Consider the following 14791-nt stretch of genomic DNA (forward strand, 5'->3'; position numbering starts at 1 on the left):
TTGCTTGTTCATTCATTTGTTGGTATTGGGCACCATCTGGTGGTCACACCTGACACTGCAGCTTGCTCTCGTATTCTTGCACATACAGTGCTGCTCATAAGTGTATGAACCCATGCTAAAGTTGACTAAAAAGAGGAATAAAAAAAATCATCTTGTGGAAATTGATCTTAATGCCTTAATTAAAAATATTAGGAAAAATCCAACCTTTAAGGACACCAATTTTCTTTGTGAATGAATAATGTATCGTAAATAAATAAATGTTCTTCCTTAAAATACAGGGGGCATAAGTATAGACACCCCTATGTTAAATTCCCATAGAGGCAGGCAGATATTTATTTTTAAAGGCCAGTTATTTCATGGATCCAGGATACTATGCATTCTGATAAAGTTCCCTTGGCCTTTGGAATTAAAATAGCCCCACATCATCACATACCCTTCACCATACCTAGAGATTGGCTTGGTTTTATTTCAGTTAGACTAATAGCTGGTTTGATTTGCATTGAGAGATGATTTTATGGAAAGTACCCCATGCCAATCTCTAGGTATGGTGAAGGGTATGTGATGATGTGGGGCTATTTTAAATATGGGGCTAAATCATGTTTTTTTTCTTTATGTCACCCTCCACACAGCATTGTGTTTTGCTTATTGTAGCATCTCTTGAATGTTTAAGCTTCACTGTGCAGAATGACATAAGAGTTTGACACGAGAAGGCTGCTTTCATGTTCATCTGCTGAAGAGAGATAGTTGTGTGCTCACCTTAAATCTCAGTTTAACACTTGTAGGTATGAGCAGGACTGTAACATCACAACTAGTTTGGAAGCCAATCATGGTCCAGTATTCAACTCACAAACAATGAGAAGGGACTTTACAGTGACCACAGCTGTTCAGTAGTTCAACTTTTGAAATAAACATAGAACATATGGATGGATATTTCAATGATGAAATACTTATTTTGTGTTGCAAAAACCTTATGAGACACTAATTAGTATTCAAGTAGGTTTTTCAAGTATTTTTACCTCTTGCAACATGTCTAGAGGGGATCTTGAGTGAAACAAGCCTTTTTCTTGACCTTGTGTCTCACAATGGTTTTATTAGATTTTTTAAATCAATATGTTGTTGTATAGGCTACATGCAAATAAACTCAGAATAAAACTAGTTATTTATGTATTTATTGTGAATATTACCAGCTTTACTGCATTTATGTACAATAGGCTACAATAAAAATAGAACTGACAAAATATTTACAGCAATTCATGCACATCAAACCAGACAACACAGCTACTTTGCAATGACTACTGTAGCAGCAGTAGCAACAAATGATATGAAACAGGTTTTGAATTCAGATAGAAAACTTTGTCATTACAACATCATACAAAACAAGTAAACACATAGGTTTAAGGCATTTGTTTGTTGGGAAATGCATCAAGCATGTTGCAGGATCAAGCTCTGCACACATCTGACATCTGCAAACTTCATCAACAAGTGATGCTCGACAAACATGATCAGATGTTTAATCCTGAGATGTGAGTTGGTCAGGCTTTGTTTTTAACTTTCAAATATAATTTGCTGATAGATAAAAATCACAACTGCAACATTTACAGAGTCAATTACAGAGGTTTCCATATAATCACAGAAAAATCTAAAGTGATCCTGTATTTCATAAATGACTAATCTGTACGGAAATATAATCTTATAGCATAAAATGTACTGGAAAAGCTGTGTGAACTAACACTGCTTGATTTATGAGGTGATGAATAGTACAAAATAAGGAATAAGGTGTTGCAAGTAAATTGATAAAAGATATCTTTAAAAGAGTAGTATGAAGTAACTCTAAATACAAAAGCTTCAGGCTACAGAGCAGAAGGCGATCAATAAATTAATTGCACTAAAACCCATTTAAATAGATGATGTATTCTTTATATCTAGTACAGCAACACTTAGTAACCAGATAGAGAGTAGGATTGGGTTACTAAAAGTCATGAAATAATTTATTTTCACTGAAATCCTCACTCACAACTATCCCAACCAGGGTACAACAAGTTCTTCCCCTTTCTGTTCATCTCTGAAATGAAGGTGCCTTTGTTTATGCCTACAGTATGTGGAGACGCCAACAATGTGAAATCTGAAAACAGAAATATTAGCCATTTATTATCAATGCGAGGAGTAAAGCCGAAACACACTCAACCTAAATTCATGCACACACAAACTGATTGTATTAAATCAGAAACTGTCAATACATTTTCTTTGTTTTTTCTTGGTTGAAATTCTATAATTGGTCCCACAGCAAGTTGGAAATACTTTTGGAAGATGAGCTGCATGAGCCTGCAGCTGCTGTCTCACCATATTACTAACTCAGTCAGGGTGGAATGATAACACTTATGATTGTTACAGTATGGCTGTATGATGGAGGTACCTTTTTTAAGAGCCTTTCCCTAACACAATACACTCAAATAACAAAACTGACAATGTCATAGCCCAGCTATAGATCAGTGGAAATAAACGTTATGTAGTTACCAATTTAAAAAATACATGACAGAAGAAAGGATATGTATCCATAAAATGATATGATTTTTTTAAACACAAACATTTTAAAAACTGACCATATCTTCTTTTCTAAACAGTCATAACCAACTCTTTAAAGGGTAATTACACCTAATGTCACATGTTTCAAAACCACAAACTTTAACTTTACCAGCACATACAGAGATTATTGTTTTCAGTCATGACAAATGGAGAGTTTGAAGGCGTTACATGGAGAATGATACATGCTGCCATTACAATCTTTTTGCTCTTTTTGCTATTATTTTCCAACTATCTTTTTATGGCACGGGAATGTTTCATCCACTTGAGACGCAGATTTTAAGCAAAGTGAAATGTTACATTTGATTTTTTTTTTTTGGATACCTCTACACAAATCCTAATATAGGAGTCCATTCAGCAAGAAAAGATATTAGCGTTTTTATCCCAAAGATGGAAGCCCTTGTATGTGGAAGACACCCAGACATTCCGTTCTTGGCTTGGTTAGTTGGGGAGGTGTGAAGCAGGTGGCTACAGGCACTCAGACAACACTTCATGCTTGTCTGTCATCGAGGACATTTCTGACTGTGGCTCTGTGATGAAACTGGCACTCAGCTGGAGTTTGACCCTCTCCACCTCATAGTTATGCAGGTACTCTTGAATCAGGTAGCGTTCTCGTTTAAACCGAGCCTTCACATCTGACGGGACGTCTGGGATCATCCACGCCACGAAGAACTTCACCATGAAGACCACGTGCTGCGGAGAAATAATTATCACATGGTAAACATATAATTCTTTAATTCTGAACAATTGTTTTTTGAGTAAGGAGTTGGGAAAAAGCTGTGTTGTCTTACTTCCATGATAATAATGAAGGCCATTTTGGCTGCCAAGATGTGCCAGAACTGCATTGTATGACTGTACTGCTTTGTGTGGCCTGGAGGGTTACGGTAGTCACGGTATCTGTACAAAACAACATCACACAGTCAGTAATGTTTCATTAATGTAATCATTAAACAAAATGGGCTGGTACCAGTGCACATCAGTAAATGCTATAAAACTCCGAAACTCAGATAGCTCAAACAACTGATTTAAACACTTATAATTATTCTGGAATTTTAAAGCAAAAATTATTCATTCAGATGATACGTTGCACCTTTCAAGCCAACAAAGACTTACATTCTGTCATATGAGTTCATTTATATCCACTTTAGGGCAGAACAACAAACTGTAAACATAGTACTGACATCATAATATAAAGTTGATATGCCTAACATGCTAAATATTTTCTTATTTACACGTCCAGGAAACACAGAGCAACACTCATATTCATTTGGAGTCATGTTTCTCAAATTTTAGTCAATTATTCATTTTAATTTCTAGCTCTTGTTTCTGGTTTCCATCAACTCGTAAGGGAAATATCTGGTTCTTCAGCTGCTGAATGCTCCTTTATGTTCACCAGCTAGTTGCTAACTTAGTCTGTTTATTTATCATAGTTTAACAGACCTTTTCCCTGAAAACAACTGCCCGATGCAGCTGAAAACAACGAGGTGAGACAGATGAGCCTGTAGTGTTGCAGGCTAAAACAATTAGATAAAAGCTCCATAGAGCTGAGGGTAACTAAAGAGACTAGTAACAATTTTCTGTGGGTTTGTCACAAGAAGCGACCCCTGTCACATTACACAGTTATTTAAACAGTTGTTTATATTAAATATTGATTAGTGCAGCTTTAAAGCTTTTCAAAACTGTTTAAATACGGAAAAGCTAAATGCACAACAAGCTCTTTAAACTCTGATACCTGCAGGTGTCAGTTGAGTTAATAAACCAGTTGTCTTTTTCCTCGGGCATGTTGCGCTCAGGTATCTGAGAGATGTTGTATATTGACAGGCTGTTGTTAACGTAGCCACTCATGCTGGAATTTTGGCCATTGGTATACAGGAAGACCAAACGGGGGATCATGTCTGAGGTGAACGCCATTATGAAAGCCTGGGACAGAAGTAAGCACAAAAGGCTTTCATTGAAATGTTTGCTTCTGCAGTGAAAGTGTTACAAAAAAGGGTTAGTTAGATGAATATCGTCATGCTAAAAAGCCTGTTACACATTTATCATACATGAAAATATAGAAATGAGCACAAATAAGGCCAAAATACTTACTGAATGTTACTGATAAACATACACTTCTACACATACTGTACAACACTCACATTGGTAACAACAGACACAATGGCCACTGTGTTAAGGATTTCCAGCCACGCGCCAATGTTTCGGGCCTTGGACGCCACCGGTCGTCTGAACTGGGTGGTAAACTTCCAGGCGTCCACCCTGATCTCCAGGATGTTGTTGAACAGAGCCAGGAGCGGAGCCAAGGGGAAAGAGGCCACAAACAAAGTGATGAAACCAAACTGGATCACTGAAAAGACAGGCAGAGCAGACAGAGAGTGTTAGTGATAGAAAAAAGAGAAGAGAGTGGAAAACAGGGAAATGTAATAGATAGATAGAAACAACGACAGCATCCATATAATCGTACAGTCATTTATCTTGTTGTCCTGTATATGATCTCACCCATCTCCAGGTACTCATAAAACAATCCCAGCTGGGTGAAGTTCAGCAGGACGTGGTCCTGCTCCCAGCGGCTGTAATGGTTCTCAGGACGGTGCCGTCCCTTTCTGCTATTCCACCAGTTACGCATTAACCTGTCAAGAATCCCACGAAGAAGAAACAGACGTCAAACTGCTGACATCTGACATTGGGATTCGCACAAAGCGAACAAAACATTTCCAAAGAGACATGACAGTGACTCGATGGTTGCCGACCTCTACTTTCTCTTAGCCTATTCTTTAAAATCCATGTGTTTGTGGGGTAGAGAGGCAAGAATTTTATTTTATGACATTCAGAAGTAAAGAAAAAAAAATCTCTCCATTTTGACGTGGGTGTGTGCATCTGAAGCGGGCTAGCTGCATGGTAGGAAATTAGATTTATTGAGGGTAAATCTATGTACATGCACTCACTGATGATGATAACTTGTGCACACAACATATTGATCTTGTGCACTACATTTGCATTAATAAAATGCACTACAAGTTGCCAAAATGCAAATTGTAAAATACAAAAGTTTGTTGAAAATCATTCCCTTGAGTTGAGTTCTATTGAGGTGAATAGTCAAGAGGTGAAAGACTGGGCGGAGGACAGAGATTGGATGGACTCACGGCAGCAGAGCTTCCTGAATGTTCCCCCAGAGTTGTTTTCCTGACATAACAATCACCAGCTGTGTGGTCAGCTCAATCAGACAGCCTCCAGGGTCACACTAGGACAGCAAGAGGTTTTTAAGTTTTTACAGAACACACTTTTATTTGATGCACTTCCTGTTGGCAGCACCAGATTATAAAGCTGTCCTCACTTTTAGAAAAATGTGACGACATGAAGCTGCCCTTTTCTATGGGGATGTTTACTTAAAATATATACATCTCAGTTCAGTGCACAAAGTACAGTAACTCTAATTAATATTGTATAGGGCAATACAACTCACCTCCTCATTTCTCAGTGAGCTCCTATCGCCAAACATATAAGAGTATTTGCCAGGATAACCCACAAATTTGCCTTTGAAGAAGGCCACGTAGAAGCATGACGAGTAGTAGTTGACAAACTGGAAGAGGAACATCTTCATGGTCAACCTGTTCTCATACTCGAGGTGGGTCTTTGGGATTTCTACAGGAAGCAAACACCAGATAGTAGATCAGTGTAAAATGTTGTGTGTAAAAATGTCTGTTCCATGTTGTTTTTTTGGATATATGAAAAGACAAAATGATGACTCTGTTGTACGCTCCTGTCATTTGTGTTTAGGTTCTTCTCAGCCCTTCTTTGATTCAGTAAATGTCAGATGAAATCTTCTTACCCATATCAGTGATCCAAATGGCCACCCTCTCATAAAAGAAGTTGAGGATCATGATGATGACAAAGTTGATGCAGGAGGCAGTGACAGAAGTCGCTAGCTGTGGAGTGATGAATCTGCCCACCAACTGGATATTCCTCAAAGGATCTTTAATGATACTTGCAAAGGCAGCATACACTGCCAGCCTGTATGCTATGACCCCAATAATACAGGCCACTATCAGAGAAATCTTTGGGGGGGCACACACACACACACACACACACACACACACACACACACACACACACACACACACACAAACAAACATAAAGCTGTTAATAGTATGGGACAAGGCAGGGACAAATACTTACTATGTATTGTTGTAAATAGCACAAACACGTGACACACAAGCACACACACGACAGAGTTACCCAGAATATAACAGTGGCAGCCGAGAGGCAGAAGCGAGCACACTTGCTGGTGACGGGGAGATACGGCTCCATTTCCTGAAAGATTATTATTATTTATTGTATTAGAAGTATAGGTGTCATGTTATTATTTGCAAACCACAAAGTACATATATTTTGGCATGTTTATTTTCCATGTTCGAAGCACCTTAGTGATCTTGTTGAGTCTCCTGTTAGTGCATCGGATCTCAAACTCGGGCCTGATTTGAAGCTGTTGCTGTTCCTCTTCAAAGTCCACCAAGTCCCACTCGTACTCCAGCCGGGCTTGACGCCGTTTCCAGAACTCCAAAAACAGAGTTACTGCCAAATAGATTTAAAGAGAAGGACACAAAAAGTTGTGAAACCTTAGCTTGTGAGTGACCTCTAACAAATAGGTTTCGTTGTATAAGGAAAAGTCTTGTGTTGTGCAGATGTTTCCATCCATTTTTTTGGACAGAGTTTTTTTATTTTATGACCTGAATCATGCTGCACTGACTAAGAACAGAGAGTGCCTGTGTTGAGTTTTAGGCCGGCTACACACTGGCTGCGTTGCGTGAGCGTGTCAGCTGCGTGGTGTGTCCATTTATATTTCAGCTCCCATGTTAACAGGTTAGAGCTTACACACTGCCTGCGTGACACGCACGTCTCAGGCGCCGCTCGAGCCGCGCCGAAAACGCGTGCATGCTAGAAATAGAACCAACGCCTATGTTTCACACAACACGCAAGCGTGTTGGAATCGTTTCCAGGCAAAATAGAATAGGAAAAGATGTTTATATGTCATTTTGACACGAATACATATAAATAAATGACATGTTGATGTTTGAAAGTCTCTAGGTTTTGATATAAATGCAGATATGAATGTAATAAAAAAAAACATTGATTTTCTAATATTGCACCTGTCAATACAGAACAAAATATTCTGTAGCCTTTTTTGCCGTCAATACTGCCGACGTTGTCTTTGCTGTAATCAAATAAGTATATATTTATGTTTAACATGGTATTTCATTTTATCAATGGGAAACATACATGTGTACAGACAAGGCTAGCAGCAGCAGCGCCGCATCAGACATGTTTCTGGTGTGTAAAGACACGCAAAATCCATGCAGCCGCCACGCAGCTGACACGCAACAGAAATGCCACGCTCACGCCATGCAGGCAGTGTGTAGCCGGCATTAGGAGTGGAATGTGTTTCAGCTAACTGCTGCTCAGAAGGCCAGTTCTTTAGGTGCTCTTGGCCCATAGTGTGCTGGGCGAGCTTTCCAACTGCATGGTACATAACAACATAATTGTGCTGGCATCTTGTTCTGGGCTCAAGCAGTACGGATAAATGACGCTTCAGTGTGAAAAGGCTTTTAACTGTGAAAATCTGTCTCACAGGAGGGGGAACAAATTGGATCTCCAACACAGGTTAAACGCAGTAAGAGCAGCATCGACTGACACTTACCCCAAATCCCCATAAATATGGCAAAGAATACCGTTCCCTCATTATCAAACAGATGGGATTGCTGGAAGAGAGAATATGGAGAAAATAAGTTCCTCAGTGACACGCTGGGCATTAACAGGGTGACATACTGCTGACTCAGCAGGATACAATTTACTGCAGATATTTGAGTAAATTTCACACACACTACAATTCAAGTTGATAATATACACTTTTAGGTTTTACAGTGGTGTCCAATTAACATATGAAGTGTAATGTTTTACCCAGGATGAGAGACACGTAGAGTTGAGCTTCCAGAAAGGGCACTTTCTATCACAAAGTGGACACATCACAATGTTGCCTCCAATATCGGGGTCACATATTTCTTTGCTGAAAGGAGAAAGAAAAATATGAAAATGTTTAAAAACAATGTTTAAAAACAATTATAACCATTAAGCATCCAGTTTGGAACAGCTTTTAATTGGAATATCAAAATAGGTGTATCAATCTTAAAGGCATAAGTATAATATATTATATGGCCAAAAGTATGTGGATACCTCCGTCCACATATGTGTGTGTACTTTTGGTTTGAGGCTGCTTTTCCTGGTTTGGGCTGGACCTTTTAGGTCCAATGAAGGGAAATCTTAAAGCAACAGCATTAAAGTGGCCATATTATGCTCATTTTCAGGTTCATAATTGTATTTTGAGGTTGTACCAGAATAGGTTTACATGGTTTAATTTTCAAAAAACACCATATTTTTGTTGTACTGCACATTGCTGCAGATCCTCTTTTCACCCTGTGTCCAGGTCTCTGTTTTAGCTACAGAGTGAGACCTCTCACTGCTGTAACATCTTTGTTGGCAATTGCACATGCGCAGTAGCTAGGTAAGATCACATCATCTAGCTAGCTGTTTGTTTCTACAACTTCAGTAGTACAAGGCAGGATTAGCCGGGAGACTTCTTCTAAACGAGGGCACACTTCCAACTTTATGTGGAATGCCTGCAGAATAGGGACATGTAAGTAGTTCTTTTGTAGGTTATGGTGAACTAGTGTGTGCTGTAGCAGTGTTTTGCCTTTCAGAACGAGCTAGCATGCTATGGTTAGCCACCTCGTTTCGGCTAGTGACGTAAAAAACCCTGCTGATTTTGAACAGCTCACCCGGAGACTGAAGGCAGGACACATTCAGAAACCGTATCTCACTCACTGTTTTTTTTTTCTCCAAGTTTGTATGCGTGTGGAAGCACCAGAGACACACCCCATATCCCAAGTGATTTTTTTTCATAATATGGGTACTTTAAATTGTATTTATGACAATATTTTGATTTGAACTTTATGGCCACAGTTTGGGGAAGGCCCCTTTCTGTTTCAAAATAACAATGAACCGCGCACAAGGCGAGGTCCATAAATAAATGGTTTTCCTAAGTTTGGTGTGAAAGAACCCCTGACCTCAATCCCTGCCCAACACTTTTGGGATGAACTAGCCAGGCCTTATTGTCTAACATCAATGGACCTCACTAATGCTCTTGTGGCTAAATGGGAAGAAATCTCAGCAGCCAGGTTCAACAGTCCTGTGGAAAGTCTTCCCAGAAGAGTGGAGACGGTTACAGCAGCAGATTAATGCTGATTTAGGAATTTAATGGTCAACAATCACACATGGGGGTAATATTCGGATGTCCATATACTTTTGGCCACATGGTTAGCTTTTCCCTAAAGCCCTCTGTTGGTACAAACCTTGACACGTTGTCATCATAACTGAGCACTCCATAGGTGAAACATATAAGGCCCATGACGGCTGCAAAGAACAGCATCTCTGTGTAGAAGCCCAGCCAGGCAAAGTAGATCCCAATCTTCTCCCCGTAGTACTTTCTACAACCAAAAAACAGCCCATTTAACTCTGCAGCTCTCTCTTTCTGGTTTTTAACAGAATCTTAATTAAACACGCTTCAGTGAAATAAATATTAAATCTTGTGTTGAAACAAAAGATGACAGCATTTAGGTGTTGCCTGTTTACCTGATGAGGTTGAGAGGCTGCTCTTTGTAAAAGCAGAGAAAACTGGCCCAGTGCTTGTACAGGTTGTAGCGCTCACTCTCGCATTCAGCATTCCTTGCCCTTTTCCAGTATCGACACTGAAAGGAAAAGAAACAATGCAATATGGAGCTGTTGAACAAAAATTAAAGAAAAAGATCTCTGCAATTAAAGTTCATGAGCTAATCTGCAAATGTTGAACTATTCCTTTTATTCCTTCTCTTAAAATAATATTTTTAGAAACGTTTCAACACATTTTTCTTTGAAGTGAAAAAGAAAACAAATGCTTGGTGCTATATAATGTCATTAGTAAGGAACAAATAAATGTTATGTTATGTTGAGACCATGCTGATTAACTAGGAAATGCACAAACAAATGAATTTTATTGCAATTTACTACTACAGAACCACTGTATACTATATATATATATATATATATTTGTCCATGTATATACTGTACATATACTGTATATGTATATACAGATGCAATAAATGAAAACAAAATAGACAAATGAAATAAAATACAAATAGTATATACAGTATGTAGTAGTAGTAGTAGTAGTAGTAGTAGTGAAAGTTAGCCTGGTCCTACCAGACTCTCGTACATTTCATTTGTACAGAGAGTCTGGCCTCTCTCCATTGACAAGTGTTAACTTCCTTGAAGGCGGGTACTCTGTTGAAGTTTAAAACTATTGGATCTGCCCAGAGCCTCTCTGGATCTGCCATAACCAATCGCTAACATTTGGTCGTGACGTATGTCATCCGCATGTGCAACAAGAGGGGAGACCGACAACAACTATCAGCTTGTATTTAGCATTAGCATCGCTAGCGTTAGCCTTAGCCAACTCCTTCACCACTAACGGAGCGAGCTGGAAAATCAAACTTTTCCCGAACCCCGTGGGGAGGAGGGCCACAACATCATGGCCACCAACACAACTCAGCAAAGATTGTTCTTGCTCGGGCTTTAACTTCTGGATATTCAGCAGCATTGCTGCCACAACCATAGACTGTATATAAGAATGGACCGACAGATCCCGTGGCTCTGGGCGGAGACCAGTGAAGGCCGTTAGAAGCACTTTTCTGGTGATGGCTAGGGTTACGGCACAGCCTCCAACTGAGAGAGACGACGTAAATGTGCCGTGAGCAACGTGTCTGAAAGTTGTAAGCCTTCTGGTAGCTGTGCCAAGAGAAATCTCAATCATTCCCATTCTTGCAGAGACGGAGAGCGTAGGTATATGTAAGGAGATAACATAGGCACAGGCTAATTATTGCTAACTAAAATGCTAGTTAACATTAGTAATTAAACTTAAACAGCTAATGTGAGACGAAACTGCCTGTGCGCTTCTCCTGTACTATACGGTAATTCCTCTACTATGCGACAGTAAGTCGCGTGGTTATGACACAATCGTTAGCATATTTTTACATTGTCGTGTTTCTTTAGAAATAAACAATGGACAAATAGAGTCTTTAAACGCTTCAGATGTAAAGTTATTCGCTGTCAAAGTGGCGCCAAAATGAATGGCAGTCAATGGGATGCTAACGGGAGGTGATCGCTTTGTAGCATTAAAATGACGCCATAGGAGGTTCGCGGTCCGAGGAGAGGCTTACCCCCTTGGCCACAATGGACCGAATGGCTTCGCTCGCATCTTTCTAGTGCACGTCCTCAACATCATCGTTCTCAGCCACTCCCTCTGTTCGCTGATTGGACCTACAAATATTTGACCGGAGAAAACCTAAGAATATACTGCAAACCCAGACGGAGTACTGAAGGGAAATGAAAATTGAGTGGAAGTAAGTAGGAGGGCGGAGCCAGGCTAAGTGAAAGTAGGACTAAAAGTAAAATGTACTCACTCTACATAACTGCTCCTGTCAGTGTTTTATTATCATGTTTTAAAATATTTTATAATATTTTATTCATGTCTTACATCATGTAGTGGAAAGGCTGCTGTATACGTCCCATTACTGAGTAGTCGCTTGATTCCCGTCTTCTCTCTTTCTCTCCGACCCTCTTTGTAGTACGGGCAGCGAGCCAGGATGTAGTACACCTTATAACAAGGACGGGATTTAACAAGAGATAAGATAAGATAAGATACAATAATACTTTACTGTCTGTTACACAAGGGTTATAGAAAATTTTCTTTGACGAGGCTCCAGTCACAAAGAGACATTCACACAGACATATAAAAACAAGACAGAGATTAAGGGATTCGGATTTGTAGGAACTTTTTAGCTAAATGCATTTTACATGTTGCGTCATTGTTGTGCAAGCATGGTAAAACCAAAACAGGCAAACATGTCTAGTCTGGTCAGTCTGTCCAGAAGAATTGTGAGAGTTAATCTGATTTCTCATTCATAAACCCTAAAATATTAGACCCAAGAGATATTTACAATGTAGCAAGTAAATTCTGATTTTAGATAAGAAATACTCACAATTCTGTTTCTTGTGGAAGGCGGGAAGAAAGTATCCTTGTCAGTGATAAGGAAGAAGTCAGTCTTGGCCTTGTCGAAGGGGTAGGTAAAGTAGTCAGGTTGTGGACGCATGATGTGCTCTGGCAGGCGGAAAGGATGCGAGAGCCACTCCAGTGGGACATCTTGACTGTGGGGGATATCACTCAACTTGAAGGGAACTTTGATCTTTAAGACATCAGCATAGGTGGTCAGTACATCCCATGGAGCATGGATCTTTAAGAAATATGTCTTTTGGTCTTTGGAGTCCTGATACAAGGATAGATGGAGAAGAGGAAAAAAATACTTTTTTTAGACAATTTCCTTTAAGTATGGCAGTAAAATGTGTCTAAAACTGAGCCATCCCTTTAAGACTTTTTTTCTGTAGAATATGGTGTGCCTCAGCAAACAATCCAGTAGGTGGTGCAGCTACTCTGTGGTTGAGTTTCTTACAGATTTATCTTCCGTCTCCAGCTGCAGTCCTATTTTCTCAAGGTTGGCCTCAAACTCCCTCCTCCTCTCCTGTAAATAAACACGTAAACCACAACCATGAGAGCCACATACACAGTCTTCACATGTTGTCGCCTTTACACACGTTAGAGAAATTTAACAAAGCCCCTGTTCCTCTGCAAAAACTTCATTTGACTCTTTGTGGGGTTACAGACTGGTTAAACAGGGGGCATGAAGTTGGTATAATAATAGGCGTGGCTTCTCACAAAAACTGTTATAAAGACACTGTTATAACCTCCGAGGGATTTAGTGGACATGTAATGCTCCTATCAATGGACACAGAGGGAGGCAAATCCTTAATTGCTGACCTAACTAAATACTGTTGGGGCAGTGAGTAGCACATTTATGTTTTAGACATAACCCTGCCAAATCTTCCAAAAGTCACTGATAGAAAGGTGACCCTGGAAAACAAATGTTGTTTTGACTGGCCACATAAAAGAATGATAATGAAAAACCGATACTGCCTTTCATCCATAAAGTGCTTCGAAAATTACACAAAAAACATTTTCATATACATTCAATTAACATTTAACAAAAAAACAATATGGCAAACAAAAACAAAGGGACAAAATATTAAATAAAAAAATAACTTTCAAGCAAAATGATTAAAAGCAAGGCGACAGACTACTTGAGATTAGTCTGTAGCCTTGCGGTTGAAAAAATGTTTCTTAAAAGAAATTTTCAGAAGTTGCATGTCGGATGTTTAAGCTATTCCACAATTTTGGTCCATGGAAACAAAGAGCTGCCTTTTCAGAGATACGAAGAAAATGTTTCAACCTATGAGCACAGTGTGATCTTTGGTATTGTTGTTGTTCTGTGCAGCTTCCAAGTGTGAATGTTAGTGTGAAAAAGAGAGTGTTGAAATCTTTCTGGATAAATTAAGGTTGAAAATGTGGCCTAGATCAGTCATTCCAGTCTCAGTTCTATGACATTTTCGTATATTGCTGCTTGTTGATGATGATGATGATAATGATGTAGCCATAAAATGTTTCAAAATAAGAAGAATTTGTTAGAATAGTTCTCTGCCTTCACTATGCATGTAGGTGGACAGCTATGCAGAGAGCTAAACACACTTCCAATAAAGTTTAAAGGCAAGGAGTTGGCCTTTGAGATTTTTACTGGAAGCAATTGTGAAAACCCTAATGGACAACAAATTCAATCATAGTGATTACAAATAAGAAAACAATGAGATTCCATAAACAAAAAATGAATTAGTACAGTGAGAAGGAAACTGAATCCAACAAACGCATAGATTAGCTCACTGTCAAATTAATTCCATTGTGATTCATGCTAGGAGGAAACAAAATATGTTGTATATAAGTACAACAGTGATAAATCCAGCAAACATATTAAGTCCACAAGAGTAAACCGTTTGCCAGACAGTTAGGAACAGTTATTTAAAATTAGAAGTTTCTTTGGTCCCCATCCGAGTCCTTTCATATTGGATATCTGCCGATAATGAGACAGATACTTATATTTACCTCAATGTTGATTAAATATGTATCTGACACACTGAAATAACCAATATAGCCCTCTAAATTCGACCCACCTTACTTTTCACA

General features: G+C 39.1%; 1 protein-coding gene across 2 annotated transcripts in view; it reads right to left on the reverse strand.

Annotated features, from left to right (window-relative positions):
• Positions 1–1147: 1147 nt before the first annotated feature.
• The window catches only part of ano5b (anoctamin 5b), a 28418-nt gene continuing 14774 nt past the window's right edge, over positions 1148–14791 (reverse strand). The window contains exons 5-21 of one of the 2 annotated variants that reach the window (XM_031324136.2): positions 13173–13241; positions 12705–12989; positions 12200–12319; positions 10261–10376; positions 9981–10115; positions 8533–8638; positions 8273–8333; positions 6998–7149; positions 6814–6888; positions 6407–6632; positions 6041–6219; positions 5721–5818; positions 5077–5207; positions 4719–4924; positions 4313–4500; positions 3372–3477; positions 1148–3273 (exon numbers count right to left, since the gene is read on the reverse strand). In XM_031324136.2, coding sequence (XP_031179996.1) covers positions 3049–3273; positions 3372–3477; positions 4313–4500; positions 4719–4924; positions 5077–5207; positions 5721–5818; positions 6041–6219; positions 6407–6632; positions 6814–6888; positions 6998–7149; positions 8273–8333; positions 8533–8638; positions 9981–10115; positions 10261–10376; positions 12200–12319; positions 12705–12989; positions 13173–13241 — 2478 coding nt within the window. In that variant the 3' untranslated portion in view covers positions 1148–3048. The remainder of the gene's footprint in view (positions 3274–3371; positions 3478–4312; positions 4501–4718; positions 4925–5076; positions 5208–5720; positions 5819–6040; positions 6220–6406; positions 6633–6813; positions 6889–6997; positions 7150–8272; positions 8334–8532; positions 8639–9980; positions 10116–10260; positions 10377–12199; positions 12320–12704; positions 12990–13172; positions 13242–14791) is intronic. The other variant, XM_031324137.2, reaches the window with a different exon arrangement.

Source organism: Sander lucioperca, chromosome 3 (assembly GCF_008315115.2).
Source record: "Sander lucioperca isolate FBNREF2018 chromosome 3, SLUC_FBN_1.2, whole genome shotgun sequence".
Classification (NCBI taxonomy): Eukaryota; Metazoa; Chordata; class Actinopteri; order Perciformes; family Percidae; genus Sander; species Sander lucioperca.